Source organism: Malaclemys terrapin, chromosome 6 (assembly GCF_027887155.1).
Source record: "Malaclemys terrapin pileata isolate rMalTer1 chromosome 6, rMalTer1.hap1, whole genome shotgun sequence".
NCBI classification, from domain to species: Eukaryota; Metazoa; Chordata; order Testudines; family Emydidae; genus Malaclemys; species Malaclemys terrapin.
The window spans coordinates 120,267,083-120,279,981 of NC_071510.1; the positions used below are offsets into that span (position 1 = coordinate 120,267,083).

Sequence of the window (12,899 nt, forward strand, 5' to 3'; positions counted from 1 at the left end):
CATATGAAATCAAACTAATATGGTTGTTGGCTCACATGGGAGAAATCTCCATTTAAGTAAAATCCGTTTTCCTTTAATATAAGGGGAGTGGGATGTGCGTGGAGGCACTGGTTGGGGATGTAGATTATCTTAAAAACTCTGATTTAGTGGACCGATTTTAGGTTTGGGAGCCAGGAGGAAATGCTGAAGTCCCACAGCTCTCTGTGAAGTAAGGAAATATTACAGGTGAGGGAACTGAGGCTTGGCAGTTAAGTGGTTTGCTGAAATTCAAACAAGAAGTCCCTGCTGGAGATACAATTAGAGCCTATAGTTTCTGACTTTCCAATCCCATGATTTATTCACGACACTGCTGTCCTTAGGCAAGTCACAACACTTGTCTGTCTTCCCCCAAACTGTGTAGTTGGTTCTGAATTTATATGGATTATCCCAAATTACTAAACATTAATAGAAATTAAGAATTCTTTATAATAGTTAAATCAGATACAGAATAGTCAAACAGCACCAGGCAGGGTGACTTCTAAGTAAGGCATGCATTTCAGTGTCCTTTCCAGGCTTGCAGCTATATAAACCCACAGACATCCTGTTGACTTCTTTTTGAACTGATAGTGGATATCAGATGAAAGACCGTATGATGCAAAGATAGATCTAACTACTTCTGTTGCAAGCACCAGTGGACAAAAGCTTGGATTAAATACAAATAAAGTTCTTGATATTCTTACTGAATTTTGGAAGACTTCATTGCCAATGTTTACACACTTCAAATAGCTTGCAGAAAACCAATAGTATACCACCCCCTTAGAAGTCAGTTTAAAAAAAAGTGACTTCAAATTGATTGCATCCCTTGTGCAAATAAAATTTGGTAGCCATTTAAATATTCTGGTATGGCAGCAAATGGCTAGCTAAAAAGTTGGCAGAAGACTTCTTCTATGCAACAATGATCGTGACATGTCCAAGTCATGAATTAAGTGATGTCTTACTCCAAGCTGGACAAAATGTGTACCTTGGTATATATATCTTACTTCAAATTTATCAAAATTTTAAAGTGAACAAATGAACTGGGTTTGTATAATCTGCTCAGTTTGGAGGATTATCCTGTACTATATCCTCTTAGTAGCATCTAGATGAGTCACTCTTTTAAAACTCCATTGTATTTATTGAACTGCTACCTGTAAAATGAGTGGATTAAATTTTTTAAATAATTTATCAACAAGTGGTATCACAAGTGGAAAACTATCGATCTGATGCAAAAACAAACTGATTTCTGTACTAGTCACAGGCAAGTTATAGAAGAAGACATTTTTCTGTTTAAATCCCTTGCCTTAATTTAAACAGCTGAGAACAGGTGTGTAGTGTGTATTGTGACTTTCACAATACAGTATAAGAATGCCATAGGTACATGGTGTGGATTTGGAGGGAGAGGATGGATGGTTTGCTACCGCTTGCATATTGGAAAAAGGGAAAACTTGTACCTGACTGGAATCTAGTCTGTGAAGCTAACATAGAAAGTTAATGCTGTCTTCTAGTTAAAAAACAAACACTTCATTTGTTGGACTAGGCATTCTAGAATGTCCCCAAGTTCTGCTGCATCTGGGGGTAAAGAGTCTTACCAAGACATCTGCCCCACTAAAAACTAGTTGCTAATTTGTCATTCTTTCTTTCCCTAGATTGGATAGGGCAGCTAACTTATTGGACACAGAGTGCTGTTTTGGAGAACATGTCATCCATATTGCCATTCACGCCACCAGTTGTGAAGAGGCTGCTGGGGTGGAAGAAATCAGCTGGTGGTTCTGGAGGGGCTGGTGGTGGTGAGCAGAATGGTCAGGAGGAAAAATGGTGTGAGAAGGCAGTGAAAAGCTTGGTCAAGAAGCTCAAGAAAACAGGACAACTAGATGAGCTTGAGAAAGCAATTACCACTCAGAACTGCAATACAAAATGTGTTACAATACCAAGGTAAGTGCAGTCTGGTTTGAAATTATTTCAAACTATTTAACGAGTGGCTGATTAGACACCTATTTTAAATCATCCCTACAGAACATTAACTGTGTAAGTAACATGCTTCAAAATATTTAACTTTTTTCTTTGAAAACTAGTAGCTTAACATGATCTTGCAGTGCTTATTTTAATATTTACAGTTGAACAATGTTCTTCATAAAGTCTCTAAATCTTCAATAGGACAAATTTTTTAAGACATGCCAATTAAAATTACTATCTTGATCCCCACTTATGCAGAATGGTTCTGGGAGCTGTTACTTTGTAGCATTTTCTTTGAGTCTTTCAGTTAACAGCCCTGGAAGGGCCTACAGAACCTGCACTTCCAGTGTAAAATTGATTTTGTTTTTCCTTGGTCAACACTTCAGTCAGCTAATTGTATGTAAAGGTCATCTTTAGGTGTATGGTAAACTCATGTCAGTTGTACAATCTGCAGCACCCCCACCCCCTCTTGGATGGGAAATCTCAGATGCCCTGAGGCATTTTGCTGTGAGACCTTATTGTGTACTTATTCTTTGTTACCAGTTAATGAAAGCAATTCCGATTAACTTGGAGTACATCTCTTGTGCTTTATATTGATATATCGGTGAATTACTTGCATTTTTTCCTTTTTGACTTTCTCAACTTTATTCATAGCAGCTCCTGTGTGAAAGGATCGTACTTTATTGTGGATATTAGTCTGGCCTACTGTAGATCCGTATTGTGCATAATACCACTGAGGCCTGTGCATTATTTTCATTAAACTCTTTTCGGAAAGTCCATATGGGAGCACTTCACGGGTGCCTTGTTTTTCTTGCTCTGAAAAACTTACTACAGGATCTTATGAAATGGGAACTCTCTCTAGGCACATGGGACCTATATTAAGACTAAGGAACTGCTTAAGCAAGAGTGTTGCTCCTGTTTTTGAGAGGTTGAATTCTGTTTGTGTAGGACACGTGGGCTGGGATATACACTTAAAACTGCATGCAGATCTTAATGCACAGTAGAACTTTGATGGTTAATGGATGGCTATCACACCTCAAGGGCAGATTATAGCCATTATGTCGTAATAGCTTTTTACATCCCTTGTTGCGTATGGCATAGCCTTTTGCTCACGTTTTAGGCCTACTACTATTTTTATCCCCATTCTTCTTTCTTCCCTGCAGCAACTCACTTTCTGTGGACTTCATTCCCATCCCCTTCCTCATGCAATCTAGTCTAATGAAATATATATTGTAGACATGTGTTCTTGCTTGGCTTTAGTAGGCTCGGGTAGAATTCACACCCTTTGGAGCAATTAAGGTGCATTTATTATCCTTTTAAAAAAAAAAAAAAATCTGTTTGCAAATTGGCAATCAGTTATCTTTTGGAAAGTTCTCTGCTAACACAAGGCCTAGATTTTTTTTTAAATGAAAGCTTTGATTCTTCAAAATCTGATTATGCCATATGGGTCTACATTGATAAGATTGGATTCAATGTTTGGCCAAATTGTTAATCTTTGAGACACCTCTGGTAGATTTCTAGAAGGCCTAACACTTAAAACATAAACTGAGTTGTCCAAATCTCTTGAACTAGCTTGCATTTTCTAGCATTGGGTTTATGTACTTTCATGTAAGAGGAGTATTTTAAGTAGCATGTCAATTTATCACTGCATTCCTTAGGCTCTGCTTGCACCCCCATTCAGATAACTTCTCGTGTTTGTGCACCCTCTTTGTGGCAGAGTAATAACTGAAATTAGTCAGTGCTTAATGAAATACAATGGTAACACTGGGTACAAAAGATATAGGAATGGCAAAGTAGGTTGTGCTGGTGGGGCAGTGGCACTATGCTATATTTGACTCTGCTTTCGTTTAGATTATCTTAAATTAATCAAACGGTGCCATAGAATCTCTCTAGCTAGAAATTACATGTGTAAATGAGTAGAACAGTAGGAATATGCTAGTGACCACCTGACCAGGATGGTGATGGTGAAATGCTCCAGGAGAACACCCAATACTGTGGGATTTCTACTATCCCCATATTGACTGGGTAAATATCACCTCAGGACAGGATGCAGGGAACGATTCTAAACACCATTAATGACTGCTTCTTGGCACAGCTAGTTCTGGAACGCAAAGGGAGAGGCAATATTTTGAGTTAGTCCTAAGTGGAGCATGGGGTCTGGCACAAGAGGTGGAGATAGCTGAACTAGTCAATAATAGCAACCATATTGTAATTAAATTTAACATCCTGGGAGGGGACGATACCAAAGAAACTCACCACCGAATCATTTAGCTTCAAAACGGGGAACGACCAAAAATGAGGATTTCAGTTAAATAGAAATTGTCAAGTGAAATGTCTGCAAACTGCATGGAAATGTCTTAAGAATACTGTAATAGAGGTTCAAACTACATGTATACACTTTGCTTTAAAACAAAACAAAACACGAGGACTAAAAATACCACTACGGCTAAAAAGAGGTTGTCGGAGACCAAAAGACTTCCTTTAAAAATTGGAAGTCAGATCCTAATGAGGAAAACGGAAAGGAGCACAAACTTTGGCTCTTGAAGTCTAAAGGTATAATTAGGCAGGCCAAAAAAAAATAATTTGAAGAGCAACTAGCAAAAAACACAAACAGCAATTTTTTTTTTTTTTTTTTTTTTTTTAGTACAGTACATCAGAAGCAGTAAGACTGCTAAACAGTCAGTGGGGCCACCAGATAACTGAGGTGCTAAAGAAGCACTCAAGGAAGACAAGGCCTTTGGGGAGAAGCAAAATGAATTCTTTGCATCAATTTTCACTGCAGAGTACATAGGAGAGATCCCTCCCCCTCTGCCCCCGAGCCATCTTTTTATGTGACAAATCTGAGGAGCGGTCCCAGACTGAGGTGTCGCTAGATGAGATTTTAGAACAAATTAAACAGTAATAAGCCACTAGGACCAGATGGTGTTCATCCAAGAGTTCTGAAGGAACTCAAATAAGAAATTGCAGAACTAACTCCTTACATATCTGCTTCTATACCAGATGCTTTGAGGATAACTAATCTGACTCCAATTTAAAAAAAAAAAAAGCCAGTTCCAGAGGCAATCTTGGCAATTGCAGGCCAGTAAGCGTAACTTCAGTATTAGGAAAATTGGTGGAAACCTATAGTAAAGAACAGAATGATCAGACATGTAAATGACCACAATATGTTGAAGAGTCAGTGCTGCTATTGTACAGGGAAATCATGCCTCACCAATCTTAGAATTTTTGAGGGTGTCAACACACATATGAACAAGGATGATCCAGTTGGTATAGTGTATTTGGACTTTCAGAAAGCCTTTGACAAGGTCTTTCACCAAAGGCTCTTACGCAAAGTAAGCGGGCATGGGATAAGAGGGAAGGACCTATCATGGATCTGTAACTGGTTAAAAGATTGGACCATTTATTCCTACTCTGTTTCCTTTCTCAGAATGGAGAGGGGTAAATAGCAAGGTCCCCTGAGGATCTGTACTTGGGCCAGTGCCCTTCAATAAAACGATAAATGATCTGGAAAAGAGGGTGAAGGTTGAGGTGGGAAAGTTTGCAGATGATACAAAGTTACTCAAAATAGTTAAGTCCAAAGCAAACTGCCAAGAGTTAAAGGGGTCTCCCAAAACTGGGTGAGAAAATAGTGGATGAAATTCAGAGATGATAAATGCAAAGTAATGCACTTTGGAAAATATAGCTGGGATTATATATACAAAATGATGCTCTAAATTAGCTGTTGGCACTCAAGAAGAGATCCTGGAGTCATTGTGGATAGTTGTATGAAAACATCTGCTCAATGTGCTGCATCAGTCAAAAAAGCTAACAATGTTAGGAACCATTAGGAAATGGATAGATAAGACAGAAAATATAATGTCCCTGTCTAAATCTACAGTATGCCCACATCTTGAATACTGCATGCAGTTGTGGTTACCCCCTCTTATAATAATAATAATAATAATAATAGGTTCAGAGAAGGGGAACAAAAATAATGAGGGGTACTGTAACTATGCTGGTTCTGGTGGGACCCAACTGAGAGTGCCAATTCAGGACAAATTGCTTAGAGCAGGGCAGTTACAGCCCAACGCTGTGGTTTTTCCACCTCTAAGACAAACTAAACCAGCCAAACAGAGAGGACTTCGGTTTTACCCCACTGGCTAACCACAAGCAATTCCCTTAGACACGCCAGTTTCCCAGTATCACCACCAGTGCCACTCATTATGGGGATGAATGGTTGTGAAAACCAATACCCCAGTAAAAGAAAAAGGTTCTCTCTATCCCAAAGGACCAAGCCCCAGACACAGGTCAATATACGAATTAGATCTTGCCCTCAAATCATGCTGTTGCCAATCCTTTAGAATCTAAAGGTTTATTCATAAAAGGAAAAAGATAGATGAGAGCTAGAATTGGTTAAATGAAATCCATTACATACAGTAATGGCAAAGTTCTTGGTTCAAGCTTGTAGCAGTGCTGGAATAAACTGCAGGTTCAAATCAAGTCTCTGGAGTACATCCACAGCTGGGATGGGTCATTCAGTCCTTTGTTCAAAGCTTCAGTTTGTAGCAAAGTCCCTCCAGAGGTATGAAGCAGGATTGAAGACAAGATGGAGATGAGGCATCAGCCTTTTATAGTCTCCTCCAGGTGTAAGAACACCTTTGTTCTTACTGTGGAAAATTACAGCAAAAATGGAGTTTGGAGTCACATGGGCAAGTCACATGTCTATGCATGACTCAGTTTTTACAGGCAGCAGCCATTGCTCACATGCTGCCAGGAAGACTTTTTATGTAGTTTGGAGTTTTCCAAAATCCATTGTCAGTTAAGTGTTTCTTGATTGACAAATGACTGCAAGAAGCTGGGACTGGATGACGGGATGGATCATTTGATAATTGCCCTCTTCTATTCATGCACTCTGATGCATCTGGCACTGGCCAGTGCCAGAAAAGAGGGTACAGGGCTAGCTGGATCGCTGGTCTGACCCAGTGTGTTCCTGTGTTCTTAAGGGAACAAAAGATTTAAGCAGTCGTCATATCAAACTGAAGTGTAATCTCTGTATTGTTGATACCTGGCATATTCAGAATGTTCCAAGTCTGTTCTTCAGAGTACTGCCTCTGTGCCTCCTTGTTGTCCTAGCACATCAACTCAAAACTCACTGGGAAGCAGTATCCATGCACTCAGTATCTTCTTTGCTTGTCTGACATAAAAATAAATAAATTTACAAGACTGATGCGAATAGTTGCTTGGTCCCTTCTGTCTATCTTAGGAGTAAGAATCTGGAACCCAGAGAGAGATTCCAGTCTTCTCTATTACTATTTAGTTTCCTAAACTGTAGTTCTGTGAAGTACATGTGGCCCCTTCACTTCTGGGGCTAGAAGATTGCAGGCTTACGGGCACTGAGGACGCTCCACTCCCCAGAAAGTGTATTCCTTACTGGAAATACCTCAGGTCTCCCCCACCTACTAAATGTAGTCATCTTAGAGTACCAGAACACTGCAGTTGCTTAGATGTCTGAATCAAAAAAACCCTAGAAGATTATACTAAAACTGCTGAATAAGAATTCCTGTCTTTTTTTAAAAGTTGACATTCTGAATTCAGCTGTTCTGTCTTCTGTGATCTCTACCACTACAATGTTACAGTTCTACAATGCAGTACATTGTAACAACCTCCTCTGCAGAATTTGAGTTAGAAATCTGGATCTTCACCTTTAAATTGGGGAATAGGATGACTGCCTCTTTACACACTGATCTGTAATATGGAGAAAAAGCTGCATGATCATGGGGGGGATCAGCTTGAGTGATGTGCTGAAGGTCTCATGTGGCCAGTACTAAAATATCTTTGGAATTTCTAAACATTATAGATGAGTTTCCTTATGCAAAACATGTTGTAGCCAACACAGGGTAATTCTTTATTTTTAACTCTGTGATCAGTTACTATTTATCTGCTAAGACAAGGTCTAATAAAACAGTATCTTAAGCACAAGTGAATAGGACTTGATCACATGTATAAGGTGCAAGTAGAATAAAGTCATGTGTACTTCGTGAAACTGGCTGTGCTAAAACACCAAGCTGAAAACAATTGAGCCAGATCAGAAAGGAAGAACTTTATTCAGAAAAATGTGAATAATTGGAACCACATAACACCTACCTCGATGCCCCAAAAACCACAGTTGAGGAAGGAGGCCATACTGTTTACAAAACTGACCGGAGTTAGAGGGGAAGTGAAGGCAGCTTTTGGAAGTGTGTGGTGGGGGGAGAAGGGGGGAATGAGTGAAATGTAAGAAAGGGGAAGTAACGAATATAAATCAAAATTGGGAATTTAATTAATGAATTAATGAAGATTGAGGGAAGCCAAGGGCCACAAGGAGAAAACTATGACCACTGGTCCATTGCAGTGCTTGCACAGCCTCTTCTTCCCATAGGCAGAGGAGATCGAATATCTCCTGTCTACTCCAGACGCGCTTTGGTTTGGCACATGTGGTTGGCATTGTTAGTTGGGCAGTTGCTCACAACGACGAAGAGCTGCTAGCTGTGCTTGCCATGTTGGATAATCAGGAAAAGGCGTTACAAAAATGTGGTGGGCTTTAAAGGGGAGAGGGAACTTCTGGTGTCCAGGACCTCTGGGCAGTGGAGTTTACATTTCAGTTAGGCATTGTGATACAGCTGCTGGAGGGCTCTTAGATTTGACATCAGTAACACAGTGTGTACTCTAGTGCTGCATTGACTTCAGTACATCAACCCTGGCTCAATGCTGTTTTGGGAGGTGGTCTTACTGTGTGTGTGTAATGGGGATGTTTATGTCGGTGGGAGACGCATTTAAGTATAGAAACGTGCACAGCTAGGTCAACGCAAATTGGCTTACCTCGGCCTAACTTTGTAGTGTAGACCTGGCTGAGTTTAAATAACTTGTGTTTTTGTCAAGTAGCATCCCAAGACTGCATACACTTCTCAAATCTTACTGGCTCCCGGAACCAATTTTAATTCTTACATCTGGTCCGTCAAGGTGGCTGTATACTAAATAAACTTCATGAGAGTGTTTTATAACGTACAATGTTCAATGAAAAGCTGTTCATGTAATTTAAAATAAGTTCTATCAAACAGCGCAAGAAGTGTTTCTGCTTTCTCAGAACAACTCATGGACTGCATGTTGGGATTGCGCAGCAGGGCTGCTTAGCCCTTCGTAAGTGGGTCACTAATCTAGAGCAGAGGCTAAATAAGTGCAGAGTTCCTTGTGATGCTAGCCACCTAGTAATTTGTGGTTAGCTGGCTGAATACTCCAAACAAATCAGTGGGATTTTAAGCTTAAGGAAACAGTAGGTATTAAATGTTGCCACCTGTGATCTTTGTTTTCTAAAATCCATAAGCATGTTCTGCTTTCAAGAATTCGGTTTACAAATATGCCTGGGCTTGGCAGTTTTAAAGTAATGTCAGATAGCACAACTACCAACAGTAGTAACTGTACAAATGTGTAGTGCAAGAGGATGAATTTTATATGGAATTCTTATGAAGAAGCAGTTTCTTCCTGGTATTCAGAAAGGCTTTTTAAGTGACCTGGGTAATTTTGAAACCAGTGTCATAAGAATGGCCCCACTGGGTCAGACCAAAGGTCTATCTAGCCCAGTATCTTCAGACAGTGGCCAGTGCCAGGTGCCCCAGAGAGAATGAACAGAACAGGTCATCATAAAGTGTTCTATCCCCTGTCGCTCATTCCCAGCTTCTGGCAAACAGAGGCTGGGGACACCATTTCTGCTCATCTTGGCTAATAGCTGACTCCTAGAGTGAGAGCCTATGTCGTAGTCTATTCATGTGGAGAAGTGTCTGGAGCAAGCAGTGATGGTGTGTGATAAAATCATAGCCTTACTACTTTAGTCCATTTCAGTGCAGGTGTGGGGGAAGCCCTAGTCAGGGAAAGATCATGTCTCTGGATGGGGGTGGCTGGAGAGTGAGACCAGAGAGGCATGGAAGAATACACGCAGCTGATGAACAAGCCCCTCCTGGCCTCTAGGGGTGGATGGAGAGATGCATGGCTAGCAAATGAGCCCCTCTGGGCCTGGGGGAGGAATATACATGCAGCTGGTGAGTGAGCCCCCCCTTGCACTGGGGGAGAGGGAGTGGAGAGACACACAGCTGGCAAGCAAGCCCACCCTGGCCCATTGCAGTCGGAGAGAAGACAATTCTGGCTGGGGAGAAGAGGCTAGTGCAGAAGAAGTGTGGCTGGTGAATGAGCCCACCTTGGCTCTGGGGAGGGAGTTGGTATGGAACATGCGCTGATAAAGCATTATGCGCTAGATTGCAGCTTTACTCAAGTTTAGCACATTTTTTTGTCTCCCCATCCTAATCTCCCATCTACAGAGGGGCAGAAGTGCCAAAATAGAGGGGCGCTGCAACAATGTGGGCCATGTTGCAATGCCCGGAGCTGGGACCACAGGAGCTGATGCTGCAGGGGTCATAGACTTTTTTTAAAATTAACGATTACTATGAACATGCCAAAATTGTAGCCTTACTGATTAGTGAAATATTCATATATGAGCAAGGGCAGAGTCGGATTTGGCAAGGAAGAATAGTCTAAACAAGTAATTCAGAACTGCCATGTTAGAGCCAACAAACTTTGTGGAAGAGGAAATTTTGGTTCTGAGTGCCAACTTGTTCACATTATGGTCAAGAAGCATGCTTATAACAGGCTTAGTTTTAGTGACTTCACAACTTTTACAGCCTTAAAGTGCCTCTTTTTACATCTTCTAGCACTCTTGTGTTCAGTTCACTAGGAAGCTTCGTCAGCCAAGTGGTCAGATGGCATGGGATCCCATAGGCTGGATTCTAGTCACAGGGGTGCTATTGTCATGTCAGTTTAGGTACCATGAGTGCAAATGAGTCTACAGAAAGTACTAAGGCTTTTAACTGGGGTAATAGTTTACCCCCTGTATCTTGATAGTGTTAAGGTTATTTCAAAATCTAATGTGACCAACAAAGTCAAAACAGTCATCCGTTCTGTCCCCACCCACTTCGTCACCTGACAAATTCATGACATGATGTAAATGTCTGAAGACAGTAATTTAGAAGAATTCAGGAGAGCCAGTGCCTCTCATTACAACTAGATGACGCTACTAACACACACCTTCTGCCTAATTTAAGATTTGTTGAGAAGGAAAATTTGACATATGAGGACTTCGTGTATTGTTGTCCACTGATAGGATGCATTTTGGGAAGGAATCTTTGGAGCCTTCCAACAATCTGTTCTTGCAGCTAGACTAGACAGGCACATCAGTGATGCCAGCAGTGGTGTTTGGAGAACTTTAACATAAAGCGGACACAGAAAACGTTGGGTACCCAATTGCAGCAAAATGGCCAGTTACATGGCAAAAATATTGAATTATATGGTGTGATATGCCACTTTCCATGGCTGCAGAATTACATAATCCACAGGGCCTTGATTGACATGAATAGAGCACTTTTTTTGGATCTGTTTCTGGCTTTTTTCCGGATTCGGGTGAGGCACCATTGCATTGGTTTATGATCAGCTGATGTCTGATCACTTTTATCAGTGAAGAGAATTTCAAACAATCTTTTCCCTTTAAATTTAAGCATAAGAAAGGGAGCAGGTTGGTCATATCTCTCCCCCCACAAACAACCTTTTCAGTATCTTCTGGGGGCGTCATTACACACTGATTGAAAACATACACTCCAAACTGCACTGTAGATTACATGTTGCTGGGTGACATCTCTGACCGAATGCACCCCTATATTCACACCCCACACACTATTGTAATATTTATACAAAATATACCTTATGCAGTATCATTTGAAAATGTATACCTTCCTGGTCAATAATATCATGTTGGTACGTACATTTCACCATGTGTAAAGTTATGAACATAAGCTGAAACTATGACTGATATGTGGTTACCAGACAAGTCTGGGGAGTGGATAAACCTGTTTCTCAAGACTAAGGACAAACTGAGACCTCTAATCAGGTGTCCTCAAAGTCGATAGGCAATCACCAGTCAAGTGGCCATTCTTTGGCAAAGGGGTGGGGTGGGGGCAGTAACAGATCAATCTGCATTTTAGGGAGCAGCATGGAACCTCTTTCACTACATGACTCCAACCTCACAGCAGGAATTAACTTTATCTAGGGGTAACCTTCAGGAAAATGCATTTCAAAGGGTGACTGGACCATAAAGTGAGGGCAAAAACACCCCCCCCCCCCCCCAAGATAGTCTTTCACCTAAGAAGACAAAGGAAGGAGCCATTTGACTTTGGGTGCAAATCCTGAATTGAGAATTGGGTCAGTTGCTGGGAACCTGTAGTAAGAATTTTACTTTGAACCAAGTTTAGTTTGTGTTAGAAGGCGTCTTATCTTTATTTCTCTAGTAACCATTTCTGACTTTAATGCCTTGTACTCTCTTAAAGCCTTATACTTGTACTCACTTAAAACCTATTTGTAGTTAAATAAACTTGTTATGCTTGAATCAAAACTAATCCAGTGTTGTCTTTAAACTGAACTGTGTGTAACTCCATTTAAAGTAGCAAACTGTTGTACATTGACTCTTCACAGGGGCAACAGACTTTAAAATATCTGAACAGTCCAGGAAAGGGCTGGATAACGCATAACACATTTTGCTGGGGGAAAAATTCAGGACTAGGAGTGTGTTGGGGTCACCCTGCAAGTGACAACCAAGGCTGGTGGAAGCCAGAGTCACTGGAGTATGATGGCAGGCTGCAGCTATACACAGACACTTGGAATGTGAACTGCATGCTCGTTGACTGTTTGAGCAGCCCAGGTTGAGAGCTACAGCAGCAAAGCATTGAGAGGCACCCCATGTTGCAGGGCAGATGGTGACACAACCCTTCTCTGGTCTGGATTGTACCCCAGCGTGTGACATCTATAAATGCTGAGTGGACACTTGAAGACTGCATAGAGTTCCTACCTATTATCAGGTTTTGCCTTCTAATCTG

General features: G+C 41.0%; 1 protein-coding gene across 3 annotated transcripts in view; it reads left to right on the forward strand.

Moving 5' to 3' along the window:
• The window catches only part of SMAD2 (SMAD family member 2), an 82,597-nt gene that overhangs the window by 16,783 nt on the left and 52,915 nt on the right, over nucleotides 1-12,899 (forward strand). For all 3 annotated transcript variants that reach the window (XM_054032388.1, XM_054032390.1, XM_054032389.1), the window contains exon 2: nucleotides 1,665-1,950. In XM_054032388.1, the coding sequence (XP_053888363.1) occupies nucleotides 1,715-1,950 (236 nt within the window). In that variant the 5' untranslated portion in view covers nucleotides 1,665-1,714. The remainder of the gene's footprint in view (nucleotides 1-1,664; nucleotides 1,951-12,899) is intronic.